The sequence below is a fragment of the Pseudorca crassidens genome, chromosome 4, assembly GCF_039906515.1.
Source record: "Pseudorca crassidens isolate mPseCra1 chromosome 4, mPseCra1.hap1, whole genome shotgun sequence".
NCBI lineage: Eukaryota > Metazoa > Chordata > Mammalia > Artiodactyla > Delphinidae > Pseudorca > Pseudorca crassidens.
Window position 1 is genome coordinate 147,441,644 of NC_090299.1, and position 17,528 is coordinate 147,459,171.

The following is a 17,528-nucleotide window of genomic DNA, read 5'->3' on the forward strand; positions in this document are numbered from 1 at the left end:
ATACTGCTTTTTGGTAGCTTTAAAGGAAGGTATTGACCATATTATGCTGTGTACCAGTTCCAGTCTTTGGGTTATTTTAAGCATGCATTTTGAACCCAAAATTATTCCTAAAGTCATACAGAGATAGAATGCAAACCCTTGTCAATATTACTGTGTTAATGGAAATAGGGGCATGAGGCGCTCAGGATATGTTCGGGTGTGTTTATTGGTGGGAACATATAGTTGGTTGTATCATTAGAGCAGTCAGTACTTACTGACCTTCCACCGTGTGCAGTTACAGAGAAAGTAAGAGCCTCAACAATTAAAAATCTTCCAGTTAAATAAAATGTATATTGTTATTCCTTTAGAACCCTAAACAGCCTCGGCTCTAGAGAGATACACATATACAAAGAGGATAAGGTAAGTCTTCAGAGTAGTGGAAGGGATTTCAAGGCAGAAGTGTTCACAAGGCCGTCGGGGACTTAAGGAGGGTATTTGCTAGACTTCATGAAATCACTCCACCAGTTCTGATTCTTGGTACTTGTTTTTTGTAGATATTTTCAGGGCTGTTGGTAAATCTCAGAACCGTTGTGCCTTGGCTCTCATGGCTTCAGTACTTCAGCATTCCTCGATATGGCTTTGCGGTATGTTCTCCTTGTCTGTCGCTTTGACTGGTTCATTGTTCCCATTGCTGGGAGCAACCAGAGTAACGCCTAAGCATCTCATGTCCCCAGCCATGGGCTGTGCAAGTTTTAGGACAATGAAGGAGAGCTTCCTGTTAAGCCTTGGGTCACCTTGATAATCACCTGGGGTTTCTCCAGTCGCCCTGTTGTTTGAGGGAGGTGAAGGATGGGGAGATAACTCAGAGTAAAGGACAAAGATTACTAATTGATATAAAAAAATAGTGTTTCAGTTCATTAAAGAAATTAATGAGAGGATGGGAGCCTAGAATACATTTTTTTTTTTTTTTTTTGCGATACGCGGGCCTCTCACTGCTGTGGCCTCTCCCGTTGCGGAGCACAGGCTCCGGACGCGCAGGCTCAGCGGCCATGGCTCACGGGCCCAGCCGTTCCGCGGCATGTGGGATCTTCCCGGACCGGGGCACGAACCCGTGTCCCCTGCATCGGCAGGCAGACTCTCAACCACTGCGCCAGCAGGGAAGCCCCCACTGCATCATTTTAATTATAGTGTTTATGGGGTTATAAAATTGGGGAGAGAAGAAGGAAAGAACTGTGGGATAATATAGCCAGAGATCTCTCCTCTTGGCTTTTGTATTAGAGCCAGAATCCCAACCCTTGGCCTCTTGATTGCCAGGAAAAATAATTTTACTTACTTTGGTGTGACAAAGACTGTGAACGTGAAGCTTGGTTTGTTTTTAGAAATAGCAACAGAGATTAAACTCAGAGGATGTGATTGTGATAATTCTTTGGAAACTTTCTGAAATTTAAAACTATTTTCCTTGCCCTGTTCCCACTTGTGTTACAGGCTTTGCAGCATAATGAATTTTTGGGACAAAACTTCTGCCCAGGACTCAATGTAACAACAAACAGTACCTGTAGCTATGCAATGTGAGTTTGCGTTCGGTGTCTTAATGGGTTTGCTTACTGTTGTGGTGTGATGCAGAAACACCACTGGGCTTAGAGCTGGGGAGTCCTTTCAGGGACACTGACTTCTCTGAGCCTGGATGTTCTCATCTATAAAGTGGGTTGTACGCTAATGCACATGAAAGTGCTTTACAACTCCTAGGTATTCTATTACGGTCAAAATCGTATTTCAGTTGGAGAAATGTTTCTTATGTGTTACTTGTTTGTTTGGGGCACTTTGAAAAGATCCTTCTGCAGTTTGGATTGTGGGTTTGAGTTTTTATTTTTTAGAACATTTGAGTTTGAAGTGAGCTGCTTTGATATTTGTAGCACGGCCTTAACAGTATCAGAACTGTACGGATTATACGAAGTGTACGCCATGAACTTACAATTCCTGTGAGCTCAACCCATGGCAGTAAGAGCTGAAAGGGCAGCAGGAGTTGGGGAGAGTGAACATTTTCCTGCACAGTCCTGACTCATGCCTCTTCCTCCTGCAGTTAGGAGACAACATGAAATCAAAGTCTGCACAGGTTTTTTTTGTTTCTTTTTTTAACTGACTTGGAATACTCCCTATTAAAGGATGTCTCCTCTAAAGAAAGAACCACATATTTCAGTGAGCAGAGAAGGAAATCCCATTTTTTGTATAATAAACAAAAATGCAGAATTTAATCAAATTAGACGTGTTGTTTTAAAATTGAGCAACACTTTCCTTTTCAGTGATGGCTGTTAATGGTGTGATGTTGATACATTGATTAATGAGAGGAAAGAGAATGCTGGTAGCCTAACTCTCATGAATATTCAAGTAGAACAGAAGTAATTCTTAATAATAGGACAAATTGCTATTTAGAAGTATTGCCAGAAAACCTCTGTGAAGAGAAGCTTTCTTCATCCTGCCCACTCCCTTTCTTTTGGTCTGGGTATAACTTTTTTTTTTTTTAACTGCCAAATTCCAAGAGTTGCACAAAAATGGTACCAGGCGATAGTTACGCTTGTGCCGGGTATTTTTAGTACCAGGTCCTTTTCGAATCTGTGTCAGGGCTACTCCATCCTGCTCTGCTCCAGCCCCACTAAGGCTTTTTCCCTGGTTTTAGAACTCGCAGCCTGTGTTTCTTTCGTACGGCTGATCTGTGGGTAATAAGCTCTATAAAGAGCTTTGATCATCTTTGTAAGGGCCGTAGATACCATCTGCTGAAGCTGAGGCTTTCCCCATCAGGTGTTTAGTGAAAAATTCCTTGATGAATGTTTCTGCCCTTTGAGGAGAGCAGCATCGTAGACTTGGAAACAAGTGAACTCGGGGAGGCTGGCAACTTGGTTCAAAGTACGAGTCTGTAAATTTCGCCAAGTTCCTTAAACTTTAGTCTCCTCACCTTTTAAATTTGGGTTGTTTTAGGGATTACCTAAACTATTATAGGCTTCACAGTATCTAGCAGAATCTAGCAGTAAGCACTCAACGACTGTTTTCTGTATATTTTTACGATGCATATGGCTGACCTGTGGGCCCCCGTCACATCCCAATAAAACAGAATTATAAAGCTAAAACACACAGACACCCACCCACCCACCAAAAAACCCTCCCAAACTGTTTTCTGTTATAAACGAAGGGATGGGTATTTAAGACGTGGTAACCTGTAGGCTTTTTAAAGGAACAGTGAATATATTGAGTGAAGTTTGACAGATGCTAAGAATGAAGTCATATTCTTTTTCTGTTGAATTTCAGATGTACTGGCGAAGAATTTCTGGAAAGCCAGGGCATCGATCTCTCACCTTGGGGCCTGTGGAGGAATCACGTGGCCTTGGCATGCATGATCGTGATCTTCCTTACAATTGCCTACCTGAAACTGTTATTCCTTAAAAAATTCTCCTAAGTTCCTCTTTAACTTACATGATTTACCCCACATTAAAAAGGGAGCACCTTGATTTCAGTATTCACTGACTTTTTGGTTGTCTTCTTTTCACTTGCCATCATACTGTTTTTCAGCAAGGATTATTTTCAACAGAAACATTTATAGAAGTTACAGTGAACCTGAATTATACTTGAAAGAACCCAAGTCATAAACTAGTGACATTATGTACCACATATTAGTTCATCTAGTCAGACAGTAACCACGGGGAAGAAACCTCGTTTAATTTACTGACCTTAAAAAAATCGAGTTCTAGAAACTTGTGACAAGTTACTAATATTTCTGGTATTGGTTTTTTCCTCCCCTTTAAAATGAATAGCTTCAATATTATATGAATCTATGATCTTCCATTATTTAATAAATAATAAATACATTGATGCTGCAGTAGAAGTATGAAATCCAAACCTTGTTGGCAAAACCCAGTGTCATTTGTGGGGTAAAAAAGCCATTATGATAGAAAAAGCTTTTTTTTTTTTTTTTTAAAGAAGATGTTGGGGGTAGGAATTTATTAATTAATTTATTTATTTTTGCTGTGTTGCGTCTTCGTTTCTGTGCGAGGGCTTTCTCTAGTTGTGGCAAGCGGGGGCCACTCTTCACCGCGGTGCGCGGGCCTCTCACTATCGTGGCCTCTCTTGTTGCGGAGCACAGGCTCCAGATGCGCAGGCTCAGTAGTTGCGGTTCACGGACCTAGTTGCTCCGCGGCATGTGGGATCCTCCCAGACCAGGGCTCGAACCCGTGTCCCCTGTATTGGCAGGCAGATTCTCAAACACTGCGCCACCAGGGAAGCCCGATAGAAAACGCTTTGATGAGCCTTCTAATGTTGTTAAAACTTACTGAAGTTTCCCTCTAGTGGAATTAGAATATCTCAGGGTTCTCAGCTGGGTTTTGGTCTACAGGTGTAGAGGGCCAGGAGTCTGGTGACTTACCCTCCTGGGGGGCAGTTCAGTGGTTTGTGATCTCGGTGCGCATGATAATCTCTTGAGGAATTTTGCTCCAATACAGACGTCTGGGCTCCACGAGCCGCACTGCATTATGGTCTCCAGGGCTACTTGCATAAAGAACTGTCCACGGCAGGATTGGTGATTTCTATGATCCTTCCCAGCTCTGAAAATTTTAGACTTATGATAGAATAACTGGGCTTATACAGGTTTTTCCCTTCCTTACATATACATCTCATTTACTTACACATCTTCTTTTCATTCTGACCTTTCCCAGTAATAGGGAAGTGTTTTTAAACTTTTTTACTGAAGGGTAACATAGGGAAAAGTACAATCCAGTGAGGAGGAACACACCTGTGCAACCAACAATGTCAAGAAATAGGACATGACCAGTGCACAGAAGCCCCCCCACCGAGCTCCCCTTCCAATACTGCTTCCTCTCTTCTGAGTTATTTTTGAAATGACACTTGTATATTCCCCTCTGTTGCTATTATCAGAACATCACTGCAGCTCACTTTTGTGTTCCTGTGTGTATAGATACATCCTTAATTAAGCCTCCCACTCCCATTAATAAACTATTCATTTTGGAATAATTTTAGATTTATTAGAAGAGTTGCAAAAATTATGCAGAAAGTTCCTGTATACCCTTTGCCCAGCTTCCTTTAATGTTAACATTTTATGTACCATGATGCATGTCAAAACTGAGAAATTGGGACTTCCCTGGCAGTCCAGTGGTTAAGACTCTGCCCTTCCAATGCAGGGGTGTGGGTTCGATCCCTGGTTGAGGAACTAAGATCTCACATGCCATGGGACGCGGCCTAAAAAAAAACAAAAGTAGAAACTAAGAAGTAGGGACTTCCCTGGTGGCGCAGTGGTTAAGAATCTGTCTGCCAGTGCAGGGGACACGGGTTCGATCCCTGCTCCAGGAAGATCTCACGTGCCACGCAGCAACTAACCCCGTGTGCCACAACTACTGAGCCTGTGCTCTAGAGCCCACGTGCCACAACTACTGAGCCCGTGAGCCACAGCTACTGAGCTCAAGAGCCACAACTACTGAAGCCCACGTGCCTAGAGCCCATGTGCCACAAGAAGAGAAGCCACTGCAATGAGAAGCCCGCGCACCCAACAAAGAGTAGCCCCCGCTCGCCGCAACTAGAGAAAGCCCGTGAGCAGCAACGAAGACCCAACGCAGCCAATAAATAAATAAATATTTTAAAAAATAGTTTTTTTTAAAAAAAGACCATCTGGCATCCATGGAAGGAAGAAAGGAAGGAAAGACTTATTTTTTTTCCCCCTGTTGACTTAGAATCTCTGAGGAGTGGAACTGGAAATCCAGGTGATTCTTTGGGAAATACTGAGGGTTGTAATAAGGAGTTAAGACCATTTAACGTACATTTCTTATGATTCGATCTTGATCCAGTCACAACTGTGCAACAGTTGTGTTCAAAGCCATCTATTTTGTATCCACCTAAATATCAGAATCACATTTAGAACTAAGTGAGCGCGTTAACATCACCGGATCTCCAAACCTTTTTTAACCTGCAGAATCATTCTTATACCCGGCAACCCCACAGAACAGCCTTTCAGTCATGACGGTTGAAAGCGGTGTTGCTCGGATCCAAGTGAGGATGTGGCCTCTTGGTTTGGCCCCGTTTCTTTGCCAGGCAGGAAAGCTGAGGCATTGTCTCAGTGATTGAAAGGCTTGACTGTGTAGTTTGGAAAATCTCAAGCTGTCTCATCTTCATTTTGCAGATGAGGAAACTTGGGTTTCAGAGACTGTGACTAGCCAAATACTCTGTGACAGGTTATTTCCTTGCTGAGATCTGGAATGTACTGCAGTAGTACCTGTGCCCAATCTGTGGGAGTCACTTTTGTAAACATGTGCAGAAGCCAGGATGGGGACAGTGGCTTCAATATAAGCTAGAAAGTGGTACCTAAAAGAAGTTCAGGATCTGTGACGTGAATACAGGGTCTGTTTATCTCTACAGTTAGGTAAAAGTTCCCCCACTTCCCACTTTGTCATTCTCCATTTCCCAGGCCTGTGGACTTGATTAACTTACTCTGTATCTTTCTTATCCACAAAATAGGGATCCTCATAGGATCTGCCTCCACAGAGGTGTGAAGATTAAATAAGGTAATGCATGTGGTGCATGTAAAGTGGCTAGAAGCACCTGCCTCATAGGATGCGCTCCGTACATCTTAGCAATTACTGTTACATCCCACAGGACATCACAGTGGTTACTGGCATCGTGCCAGTTCATGCATGACCCCCTTGGCAGGGACTGGAGTAGTGCCGTCCTCCAGGATCGTCCTGGGCATCAAACCAGGGCTTGTGGGCCAAATCCAGCCCACTGCCTATTTTTTGTAAATAAAACTTTACTGGAACGTAGCTATGCTCATGCCTGTTTGTATGATCTGTGGCTGCTTTTGCACCACGATGGCAAAGTAGTTGCAACAGAGACCATTACGGCCCGTGAAGCCTAAAATATTCACTATCGGGCCTTTTATGGAAAGTTTGCAGACCCTCGCATTAAACCAAGAGTGCCTGTTCCCAACAGTTAGCACACACAGGTCCATGTGCCAAATGACAGTGGCCTCTCTCAGTATCATTCCCATTAAACCCATTTGCAGAATTTATGCTTCCTGTCTCTGTAGCTTGAGGCACTGCTGTACTGGAGTTCCTGAATCCTCAAGAGTGAGGGTACCTTTTCACCTGGGAATACAGCAGGGGCTCCACTAAACCTGAAACTAGCAGTATGTCTGCCACTTAGTCACTTTGAGATCCTCACACTGGTGGAACAGCAGGCAAAGGAAGCAGTTACTGCATTGTCATCTCTGTCAGGAGGGGCTAGACTTCACAGCTACATAATGGGGCAGGGAATTCGCAGAGGGAACTTGGTGTTTCCATGCTAGGTGGTCATAGTTAACAGGCAGTCTGGTAAAGGACTAGGGAACCAAGGGCTCTGTGCCCTTAGCGATGAAGGTGTGACTCATTGTAACAGGCAAGCAACCTAGTACAACTGAAGTTCTGGCCAAGAATGAGGAACCTCTAAAAAGGACGGTAGAGGAGAGAATAAGAAGTAATTCTGGGCCTGTGACCAGCGGCAGCAGTGAGGACTAGCTAGCTCCACTGCCCCTCCTGTATTGTGTTTTCTAGAGATTCTTGCTGACCTCCCTCGAAAAGTCCAGAGTGCACTTAATGTGGGCATGCATGCATCGGCATGGCGCTGGTGCTGTGTCTTAGCTCCTCTGCACCTGTTGGGTCGCGGCTGTGGTGGACGGCTCCACGTGAGCTCAGATCATGTTGACATCAATTACCCCTCCTCCAGCCTGCACCACAAATCTCCTCACTTTTCTGCGCTAGGGCCTTCTCCAAAGCTGAAGGAAACTGCTCAGCCCGCGTGCAAGTGTGGCCTGAAACTGCAGGGGTGTTCACACCCCAGGAGCACCGCTCAACCAGCAGGGATCAGAGCCAGTGGACCAACGCCCCAGGCTTATGTTCTTCAGATAAGGAATTACAGGCGGCATTCCGCAGCCTTCTCAGAGGTGGAGTTGGGCTTCTGTGCCTACAGAGTCAACTGCAGTGACACACCTGTGTATGAATTTCCTCCTTTCCTGGCTCACTCTTGTTTCCTACTCCAGTTTCCTAGTATCACCTGAACTCAAGTCCTTGCCTTGGTTTTCTTTTAGAGGATCACAAGCTAAAACATATTCCTATTAAGACCAGAAACAAGACAAGCATGTCTACTATTATTGCTAGCCTCTAACATGGTACTGTCCGTATTTACAAATGAGCTGGTCTTCTACATAGAAAACCCAAAGAACCAATGCAGAATCTATTAGAGGTAGTAGAGGAGTTCAACAAGTATGATATATGTAAGATTTATAAAAAAAGTAGTAATTTTCCTTTATGTCAGCAATAACGAACTAGAAAATATGATGGAAGACAGGATACTGTTCATAGTAGCAATAAAACCATATTAAGGAATGCATAAAATCTTTAAGAAATTTAAAGAAACAGGGCATTAAGGAAGTTCTGAACAGATGAAGACTTACGTTTCTGATATTGTAAAGACGTCAGTTCTCCCCAAACTAATGAATAAATTCAATGCAATTCCAACTAAATTTCAGCAGGACTTTCTGCTCTCTTTCCTCCTCCCCTACCCTCATGCCCCGGGACCCATCAAACTTGTTCTGACATTTATATGGAAAAATAACAGTACACAAAAATAGCCTAGTCAATAAAAAGAGGGCCAAAGAGGAGAACACATATGAAGACCTTGGCACGTACGAAGGAGGACATACTACAAAGTCATAATAAAACTTATTGTGCAGGAACATTCCGAGATGGGTGTAAGAGGCTAAAGGATTCAAAAACAGACACATATATACATGAACCTGAAATATATCAGTGATGCCATGAACTAGTAAAGAAAATGACCTATTTAATAGAGAGTACTGATATAACTGGCTCAATTCTATGGAGAAAAATTTATGCAAAGTTACTCTGAAGAGTTAAAAGTTACTCTTAAGATGTATTCAAAGTGAAAGTAAAACTATAAGTTTAATAAATAGAAGTTTGTGACCTTACAAAGGTCTCTTTAAAACCCCCAAAACAATACAGGAAAAAAAAATACTGATGGATATTACTATTAATACATGAACACCAAGGAAACATTGACAAAATTACCAGTCTGATGAGAGATATTAACAGTCCAAAACTGATAAGGGATTACTATTTAAATCACACAAGGAACTTATGCAAATCAACAAAATAGACTATGACCCAGTGGAAAAATAGACAATGAACAGAAGCACACCTGTTTCCCATTAGATCAACGTGTACTATTTTAAAGATTTGAATGGGCAATTTACAAAAAGGAAACCCAAATGTTGAACAACTGTATAAGGCAACGTTCAACCTTATTAGGAATCAGAGAAATGCAAAATAAAATGACACCTTATTTCAAAACCATTCAATTACAAAGATTAGGAAGCTGGATGGTACCAATGCTGGTGAGGGTCTGGGTAGAACTGGTACTTTCATGCATGTAGTGAAATTGTAGACTGCTGCCGTTATTCTGGAGGGCAACCTGCCAGTTCTGGGTGAAATTAAATGTTTATATACCTGGGACTCAGCATCCCACCTCTTGTAACGTACCCACAGAGGAACTCATGAAAAGTCAACAGGGGAATCATGTATGAAGATTTTGAAACAGCATAAATATTGGAGCCAACCATTTACTATAGGAATGCGTAAGTACAATGCAGTGGCTGTACGTTAGGAAACACTAACATAATCATCAGAATAACTTACTAGAGGTACCTACTGCAGAAGAAGTAATGTGTCAATCGTTGTTTCTGAACATAGAAAGATGCCTTTTTCAAAGTCTAAGCCTTTACTATTAGTCTCATGATACAAGACAAATTACCCAACTGCTTCTACTTAAGAAACAGACAACTCTTAACATCTGCTATTAAGTCTTTATTAGGCAGTAAAGTGCTCAGTATTACACATTAATGAAATTCTTGATTGTTGAGAGACTTGCATATGTAACAACTTCTTAATGATACCAATATAGAGGGGAAGATGATAGGGGAGGGAGAAGGAGGTAATTCTCCGTGACTAAAGAAGAAAAGACAATATGTAACTTATGAGTAAAGAGAAAGAACTCTGCAAAATTTTACAGGTGAAATGAAAAACAGTGTGATACTAAGTATCATACAGACTTTCTAGTGACCATAATTGATATATGGCACCTGGTCAGTACACATGGATGCCACATCATGGCTGCACTTCAAATTGAAGTTTGTTTACACGTAACAACATGGTACACATACATAAATACGTACACGCAATATCCCTGGAATGCAAACTTTAGTACCTAGTAATAAAGAACTTTGTGTAGCATATTCAAAAGAAAGCAAAGATGGAGATGAGCCGTGGGAAATAACTGTTAAAGAAACCCAATCTGTATCACTTCTGTAGAAGGCAGCTAAAAAAGGTTGGTTTGCTCATGTTCTCTTTGAAGATTTGACTGGCATATTCTACCAGTTAAATAAACAACAATGTGCGTTTAAACTACAGTATTAGAAACAGGCCTCGCTGCTATTCTCCAGGTGAGAGTTATTCACCAGCACTGCATTCTCTCTTGCTCTCAAAGGTCAGCTTACTCAGTTTTGAAAAATAAGATTTTCAGTTTTTGTTGAGAAATAGGTTTCTTCCCCATAAATTTGGGGAGGCCGTCTCCTATTAAAAAAAAACAAACAAAAAAAAACCAAAAATACTGCTGCAAACTCAAAAACTTTAGTTTATACCTTCTGATAATGGTTGAACTTCCAGTAACCCAAACTCCTTTTCATTAAATTGAGCTCCACTTGGGTTATAAATTCTAGTTTTGAAACGCAGGATCAAGAGAATTTGAGTTCTGTGTTCTTAAAATGGTATAAAACTCAAACCTTAGTTTTATAATATTTTATATGAATTTCAAAAGTCCTTAATATTTTGTGTAAAATGAACATATTTACTCAGTTAAAACGTTCAGTACATCCTAAAAGATTTAGTAAGTTGACCTTCCTAGATTAGTTACAACATTAAATTCAGTTGCAAATAAGTTGAGCCACATGGGAAAAGACATAAGGATGAATCTTTATATTAAACTAATTATTAGAAAAAAATCAAGTTTAGTGATTTGGCTCCTTCCAATTCTACTGTGCTATGGTCAGAGATGACACTGTAACCCACAATTGGTCTTTAGTGGTTTCATGCAGCTCATTTCAAATGAGAGTGAAAACAGTGTAAAAATTAAGAGAAATGGTTAGTCCCCCAGGCATTAGATATGATAAAATAACAAAAAAGCATAGTGTTCAACAACATTTATCGTAACCATTCATACAAATTCTAGCATAATGACTACATACCCATTCTATGGTTTGGGGTTCTTCTCTAGCTCTTTTAGAAAAGTGTACCCCAGGAAGGTAGTTGAAATAAAAGGCTCCTTTCTTAAAAGAAAGCTATGTATTAAGCCCATGAGCGAAGCCTCAGTGGAAAGGAATGCCCCTATTTTCCCTTCACACACTCGGCAAAAATGACAATACTGATTTTTGTGATTGGAAATAAAAAACTCAGAAGCCTTTTCACAGTTCTTTTTTTTAGCTTTAAAAGGCTACTTCATTGTCAACTGAGGAGACTCAGTTATGGTACCAAGTGGGCATACCACTCAATATACTTTACAAAGATTTTCTTTTCTGTACTCAATATTTACACCTGGATTTCTTATATGAGAAAAAGAAAAAACATCTTCTTTGATCCATGGGCAAAGTTTATCTAAAATAAATTAAAGTGCAGAAGAATTAACGATTGGTCACAAAGACCAGCATCATATATGGTGGTCAGGGCATATAAATAGTGTACCTGTCACGGCAACTCAGGACAGTCACCTTCTCACCTATGAAGAACACATATAGTAGCACATGTCCTACACGTGGATATTGGAACTCCCGTTTCCACCTCCACCTTCCATTCCTTCTGCAGATTGGGAGGAAGAAGGGCGGGAGCTCCTGGGGCGAGGCTGACCATTTAGTCCCACCGGTGTGCCTACACCGTGACTTATTTGGGAAGCTGCATCATCGGATTCCCAGCGTTCCAACTCTTCCCGCACCAATCGTTCCATCTGTTCCCTGTGGATTTCACTGTCACGACCCAGCCTTTCATCCTAATCAAGGAAAGAGAAACCAAGATGTTGAGGCAGAGTGATGCATCCTCTCGTACTTAGAAATTGCCTTAGGAAATCTGGGGACCCAATCATCTGTACTTAGGTAAGGCTGGAGCAATAACACCAGCCTTAATAGCGATTCTGAGAATCAATGGAGTAATTTATAGTAATAAATTTATAGTAATTTATAGTAATTCTACAGTCCAGTTAAGGCAGTTAGCATCAGTGTGAGGAGTATTAAGAAAGCAACACCTCTGGGTTATCATTTTATCTGCACTGATCTGCAGGTATGGGGGAAAAAACATCCTCTCAGACTAAGGGTTACAAACTATGACCCTGATACTTTATAGCATCAGGGTGTTTCTGTTTCAGACGACCACTGACCTCAGCCACTCCATCCAGCAGCCTTCCCAGCACCTCCCTTCTCTTCAGTTTGGCCCGCTCCATGATCTCCAGCTTCACTATCACAGCATCAATCTTGGACACAATGCTGCCGATGGAGTGTTCCATTCGGTCCACCCGTCTCACTAGGCTGCAGGAAACGTGGTTGAGAGGGGCAAAGCCACCTTGTGTTGCTGGCTTTTCGGCCCAGTTTGTTTGTCAAATGGAAATGCTAAGATTTTTTTTTTCTTAAACAAGATTATGATCTAAACCACTCTCTAAATAGTCTCAAACTTTAGAGAGAAACTCTTAAACACTGCTGGTGGGAACGCTAAACGGCACAACCTTTTCGCAAGTCAACACTGTATCAGAAGTACGCCTATCAGAAAAAGGTATGCCCGTTCTTTCTTTCAGATATTCCATTTTTTGAAAAGTTTTATAGGACATAAGTATGTGCGTAATTTTTGGCTACAGGGATAGTCCCTAGGGTTCTGCTTATTAATAGTGGGTCACTGAAAAATGGTTACTTTAAAAATTCATACAAGATTGCTTAAATATATTATTCTTCATCTACACAACAGAATTCTAAGAAGACACCAGAAATTATACTGTGACAGTATTTAATGCAATAGAATGATGTTCACATTCTAATGATGAAATAGAAGGATGTCAGCTATAATGTAAATAAAGAAGTTAGACAATACTATGCTCACTTATGATCCCATTATTTTGAATAAACAAAATGTTATATAAACACTTTAAAAACATTTAATAGGAGACACAACTTCTGGAATGGTGGCATGAGAGCCCTGGAGGCCCTCTCCCCATCGAAACAACCATAACTTCTGAGAATTTTTCTTTTTTTTTAATTTCTGGAAATTTTCTTAAGGGCATACAACAAACGAAGAAGCGTTTATTTAAGAAAATCCACTAAAGCAGCCGCACAGCACAGGGGATCTGCTCGGTGCTCTGTGACCACCTAGAGGGGTGGGACAGGGAGGGTGGAAGACAGACGCAAGAGGGAGGGGATATGGGGATATATGTATAAGTACAGCTGATTCCCTTTGTTATACAGCAGAAACTAACAAAACATTGTAAAGCAATTATACTCCAATAAAGATGTTAAAAAAAAAAAAAGAAAATCCACTAAATTTCAGTAAGAATAAGAGTGAGACTGGAGCCGCCATCCGCCCTCTCTCTTGCTCCCTAGGTCAGTGTGACAGAGCTGCACTGGGGGTGGGCGCGGCCAAGAACACCCAGCCCTATCCCGTCAGCTCCTAGAGGGGGGAGGGAGGGGCAGGCTGCCAGCATTTCTCATCCCTATGCCTCCACCTCCAGATCCACAATGCAGAGGCTCTAATCCAGGCAAGAGTGGATGAGAGGCAGAAGGCTCTTTTCTTCCACTCAGCTTCCAACGGTAGGGTGGATTTTCCATGCTGGGAGAGGGGAGCTGAGAACGCCAAAGGCTGCCATCCCAGCCCAGCGCCTTATTCATGAAGCAGGGGTGTCACTGTGAGAGAGAGAGGCCAGTCGCTAGTTCTGGAGCAGTGGCACAGAAGTTTTGCCTAGGGGGAGAATCAGGCCATAGGACAGAGCTCCAAAGCTTCCCCAAGTGAACTTGCTTTAATTTGGAACAAACTGTGGGTAAAGTCAAGCCTAAGAATGCTCTCGAAAACAGTGGAGACTGTAGTGATAAGCAGTTAAGAGGAGGCCGGTCACTTCATGAGATCATCAGGCTACACTGTTTACCGGCAAGTTTACCAGAAAGAACCAGGGAAAGAGATAGCTAAGAAGACAGCTAAAGACTGGCTTCAAAACCCACCCCTGCAAAGGGACCTGAGTTTCACTGCAACACACTGTGAAGAAATTTGTATCCCAAGACATTATTGAAAACAATAGGCCGATCAGCCAACAATTAGCAGAACCGAAGGGGCAGATGTAATGTCAACAGAGGCAGAAGGCTTAACAGAGAGAAGAGGAAAAGGGAAAAGACAATGCAGGCCCTGCTAAAACCTCTGTCTTCCCAGGATGACGGTGTGCACGGTCAGGGTGTGACCTCTAAGAAGTGACATCAGCAGCTTCACAACGTGGGGGAAACAGACTTCACTAAAAAACAAACGCTCAAATGACAACAAAAACAAGCTCTGGGGGGAAGGGGAATTTATACATATATACAATGTTATTTAACGTCTCCAGGTTTCAAAAAAAAAAAAAAATTACGAGACACAAAGAAAAAGGAAAATGTGACCCATACACAGGAAAGAAAAGCAGGCAACAGAAACTGCCTTTGAGAAGGCCCAGATGCAGACAGACTCAGCAGACAAAGAAGTCCAAGTAGCTGTTCTAAATATATTCAAAGAACTAAATGAAATCATGCGTAAAGGAAAATAAAGGACAGTATGATGGTGTTGCCTCATCAGATACAGAATATCAATAAAGGGAGAGAGACTGTTAAAAAGAACCAAAGAGAAATTCTGGAGTTGAAAAGAATAAGAAATGAAATGAAAAATTCACTAGAGGGTCTCAAGACTACATATGAGGCAGCAGAAGAAAAACCAGCAAACTTGAAGATAGATGGGCAGAAACTATGCAATCTAAAGAAAGAACAGAGAGAAAAAAGAATGACGAAAAATGAACAGAGCCTAAGAGAAACATGGGATATCATTAAGACCCCAACTACACATAATGGGAGTCCCAGAAGAAAAGGAGAGAGAGAAAGGAGCAGAAAAACATATGACGACATAGTGGTTGAAAACTTCCTATATCTGATGAACATATTATGCATCCAAGAAGTTTAATAAACTCCAAGTAGGATAAATGCAAGGAGATCTACACTCAGATGTATAGTAAGAATACTGAAAGACAAAGGCGAAGAAAAAAATCTTGAAAGCAGCAAGAGAAAAATGACTCGTCACATACAAGGGAACCTCAGTAAGACTAACATCTGTCTTCTCGTTAGAGACAGTGGGGGCTGGAAGGTAATGAAGGTGAAATAAAAATATCCCAGATAAAGAAAAACTGAGAGAATTCATGCTAGCAGGCCTGCCTTAGAAAAGATACTAAAGGAAGCTCTTCAGGCTAAAAGCAAGTGATTCCAGATAGTCATTAGAATTCACATAAAAAAACAAAGAGCACTGGTAATGGTAATTATTTAACTATAAAGGATAGTATCAATGCATATTTCTTCTTTTTTCTCTTAACTGATTTAAAAAGCAATTGTAGAAGACAATATGTACATACTTATATTATTGGGTCTATAACATATAAAAATGTAATAGTATATTTGATAATAACAGGACAAATGAATTAGATAAGAGCAAAGTTGCATTGGAATACAGAAATGATATCAGATAGTAACTTGAATCCACAGGAACGAATGAAGAGAACCAGGAATGGTAAGTAAGAAGGTTAATACAACAAACTCTATATACTTATCTCTTGTTTCTTGTCTCAGCTCCTTTAAGAGACACAAAATTATATAAAGTGATAATTATAAGAATGCAATGTTGGGTTTGTAATACACATAAGTAAATGTGTATAATAATGGCACAAAAAGGGAGAGGAGTTGATAGTTATATAGAAATGATATTTCTATATCTCATTGGATTAATTAACTTAGTATAAATATGAAGTAGATTCTGATAAGTTGATTTGTATATGTTAAGTCCTAGAGCAGCCACTAAGAAAATAACTAAAAAATATTGTGAAAAAAATCATTAAAGGAATTAAAATGTTACACAAGAAAATATTCACTTTATGTAAAAGAAAGCAGCAAAGAAGGAAAAGAGGAACAAAAAAGACCTATAGAAAACAAAAAATAAAATGGCAAAACTAAATCCAATTATAACAATAATAACATTAAATATAAATGGAGTAAACATTCTAATTAAAAGGCAGAGATTTTCAGACTGGATAAAAAGACCAGATCCAACTATATGCTGTGTAAAGGAGACACACTTTAGATTCCAAGATACAAACAGGTTGAAAGTAAAAGGATGGAAAAAGATATATCATGCAAAAAGCAACCATCAGAAAGTTGAAGTTGCTATAGTAATGTCAGATAAAAAAGACTTTAAAACAAAAAAATTTACTAGAGATAAAGTAGGACATTTTATAATGAAAACAGGGTCAATCAATTAGGAAGACACACCAATTATAAACACGTATGCATATAACAACAGAATTCAAAATATACAAAGTAAAACCTCACAGAAGTGAAGTCGACAATTTAATAATAACAGTTGGGGAATTTAATACCCCACTTTCAAAAACTGGATAAAACTAGGCAGAACAAGGAAATAAAAGAACTGAATAACACTAAAAACCAAGTAGACCTAAAAAAACATCTATAGAATATTCCACTCAACAACAACAGAACATACCTCAAACGCAAATGGAACATTCTCCAGGATATACCATACGCTAGGCCATAAAAACATTAAAAAATAAACACATGTAAATGGATACACAAACACCAAAATGTTAACTGACATTTTTGGTTGCTGGGAATATGAGAGATTTTAATATTTTCTTTTGTTTTTCTTTATTTGCTAATTTTCCTATAATGAACATATTACTTTTATAAAAAGAAAAAACACCAATAAAAGTTATAAAAAAGAACTGATGATTAGTAATGGAAAAGACAAATTGAGAGAGGTGGCAGGAACTACTTAGTGTCATTTTGATGCCTGTCAACTCAAATTCTGCCAATTCCTTTATACTTACACTTGAAACTCTTCATAAGAAACCCCACTGGAGATGCTTCCCCTCCTTCTGGAGCTATGCCCACTGTCTTCATCATCATCCTCCTCAGAGTCATCCAGGCTTCGAGGGAAACTTCGGCTGCTCATGGGGCGTGGTAAAGAGCTGTGATCCAAGTCCAGGTCCTCCTGGAGAACATGGTATCACTGAGTGATGAGCAGGAACCCCCAGACTCCACAGAAGCTTCACTGAGGGCATGGGCAAATGGGAAATGGGTGTGTGCCATTTACCCAGGATTTCTGTGAGGTTAACACCAGACTGTGATTCTC

The 17,528-nt window shown here is 40.5% G+C and overlaps 2 protein-coding genes across 16 annotated transcripts in view; one reads left to right on the top strand and one right to left on the bottom strand.

The window, feature by feature from the left end:
* ABCG2 (ATP binding cassette subfamily G member 2 (JR blood group)) overlaps window positions 1-3,487 on the top strand; it is a 121,315-nt gene extending 117,828 nt beyond the window's left edge. For all 14 annotated transcript variants that reach the window (XR_010943201.1, XM_067736993.1, XM_067736992.1 and 11 more), the window contains 3 exons: window positions 534-623; window positions 1,465-1,547; window positions 3,280-3,487. Coding sequence is in view for 13 of the 14 variants with exons in the window: in XM_067736993.1 (XP_067593094.1) it covers window positions 534-623; window positions 1,465-1,547; window positions 3,280-3,427 (321 nt within the window). In the remaining variant the exon portion in view is untranslated. The remainder of the gene's footprint in view (window positions 1-533; window positions 624-1,464; window positions 1,548-3,279) is intronic.
* A 6,385-nt stretch (window positions 3,488-9,872) lies between these two features.
* The window catches only part of PKD2 (polycystin 2, transient receptor potential cation channel), a 48,871-nt gene continuing 41,215 nt past the window's right edge, over window positions 9,873-17,528 (bottom strand). For both annotated transcript variants that reach the window (XM_067737012.1, XM_067737011.1), the window contains 3 exons: window positions 17,224-17,387; window positions 12,502-12,649; window positions 9,873-12,117 (listed from right to left, as the gene is read on the bottom strand). In XM_067737012.1, coding sequence (XP_067593113.1) covers window positions 11,881-12,117; window positions 12,502-12,649; window positions 17,224-17,387 — 549 coding nt within the window. In that variant the 3' untranslated portion in view covers window positions 9,873-11,880. The remainder of the gene's footprint in view (window positions 12,118-12,501; window positions 12,650-17,223; window positions 17,388-17,528) is intronic.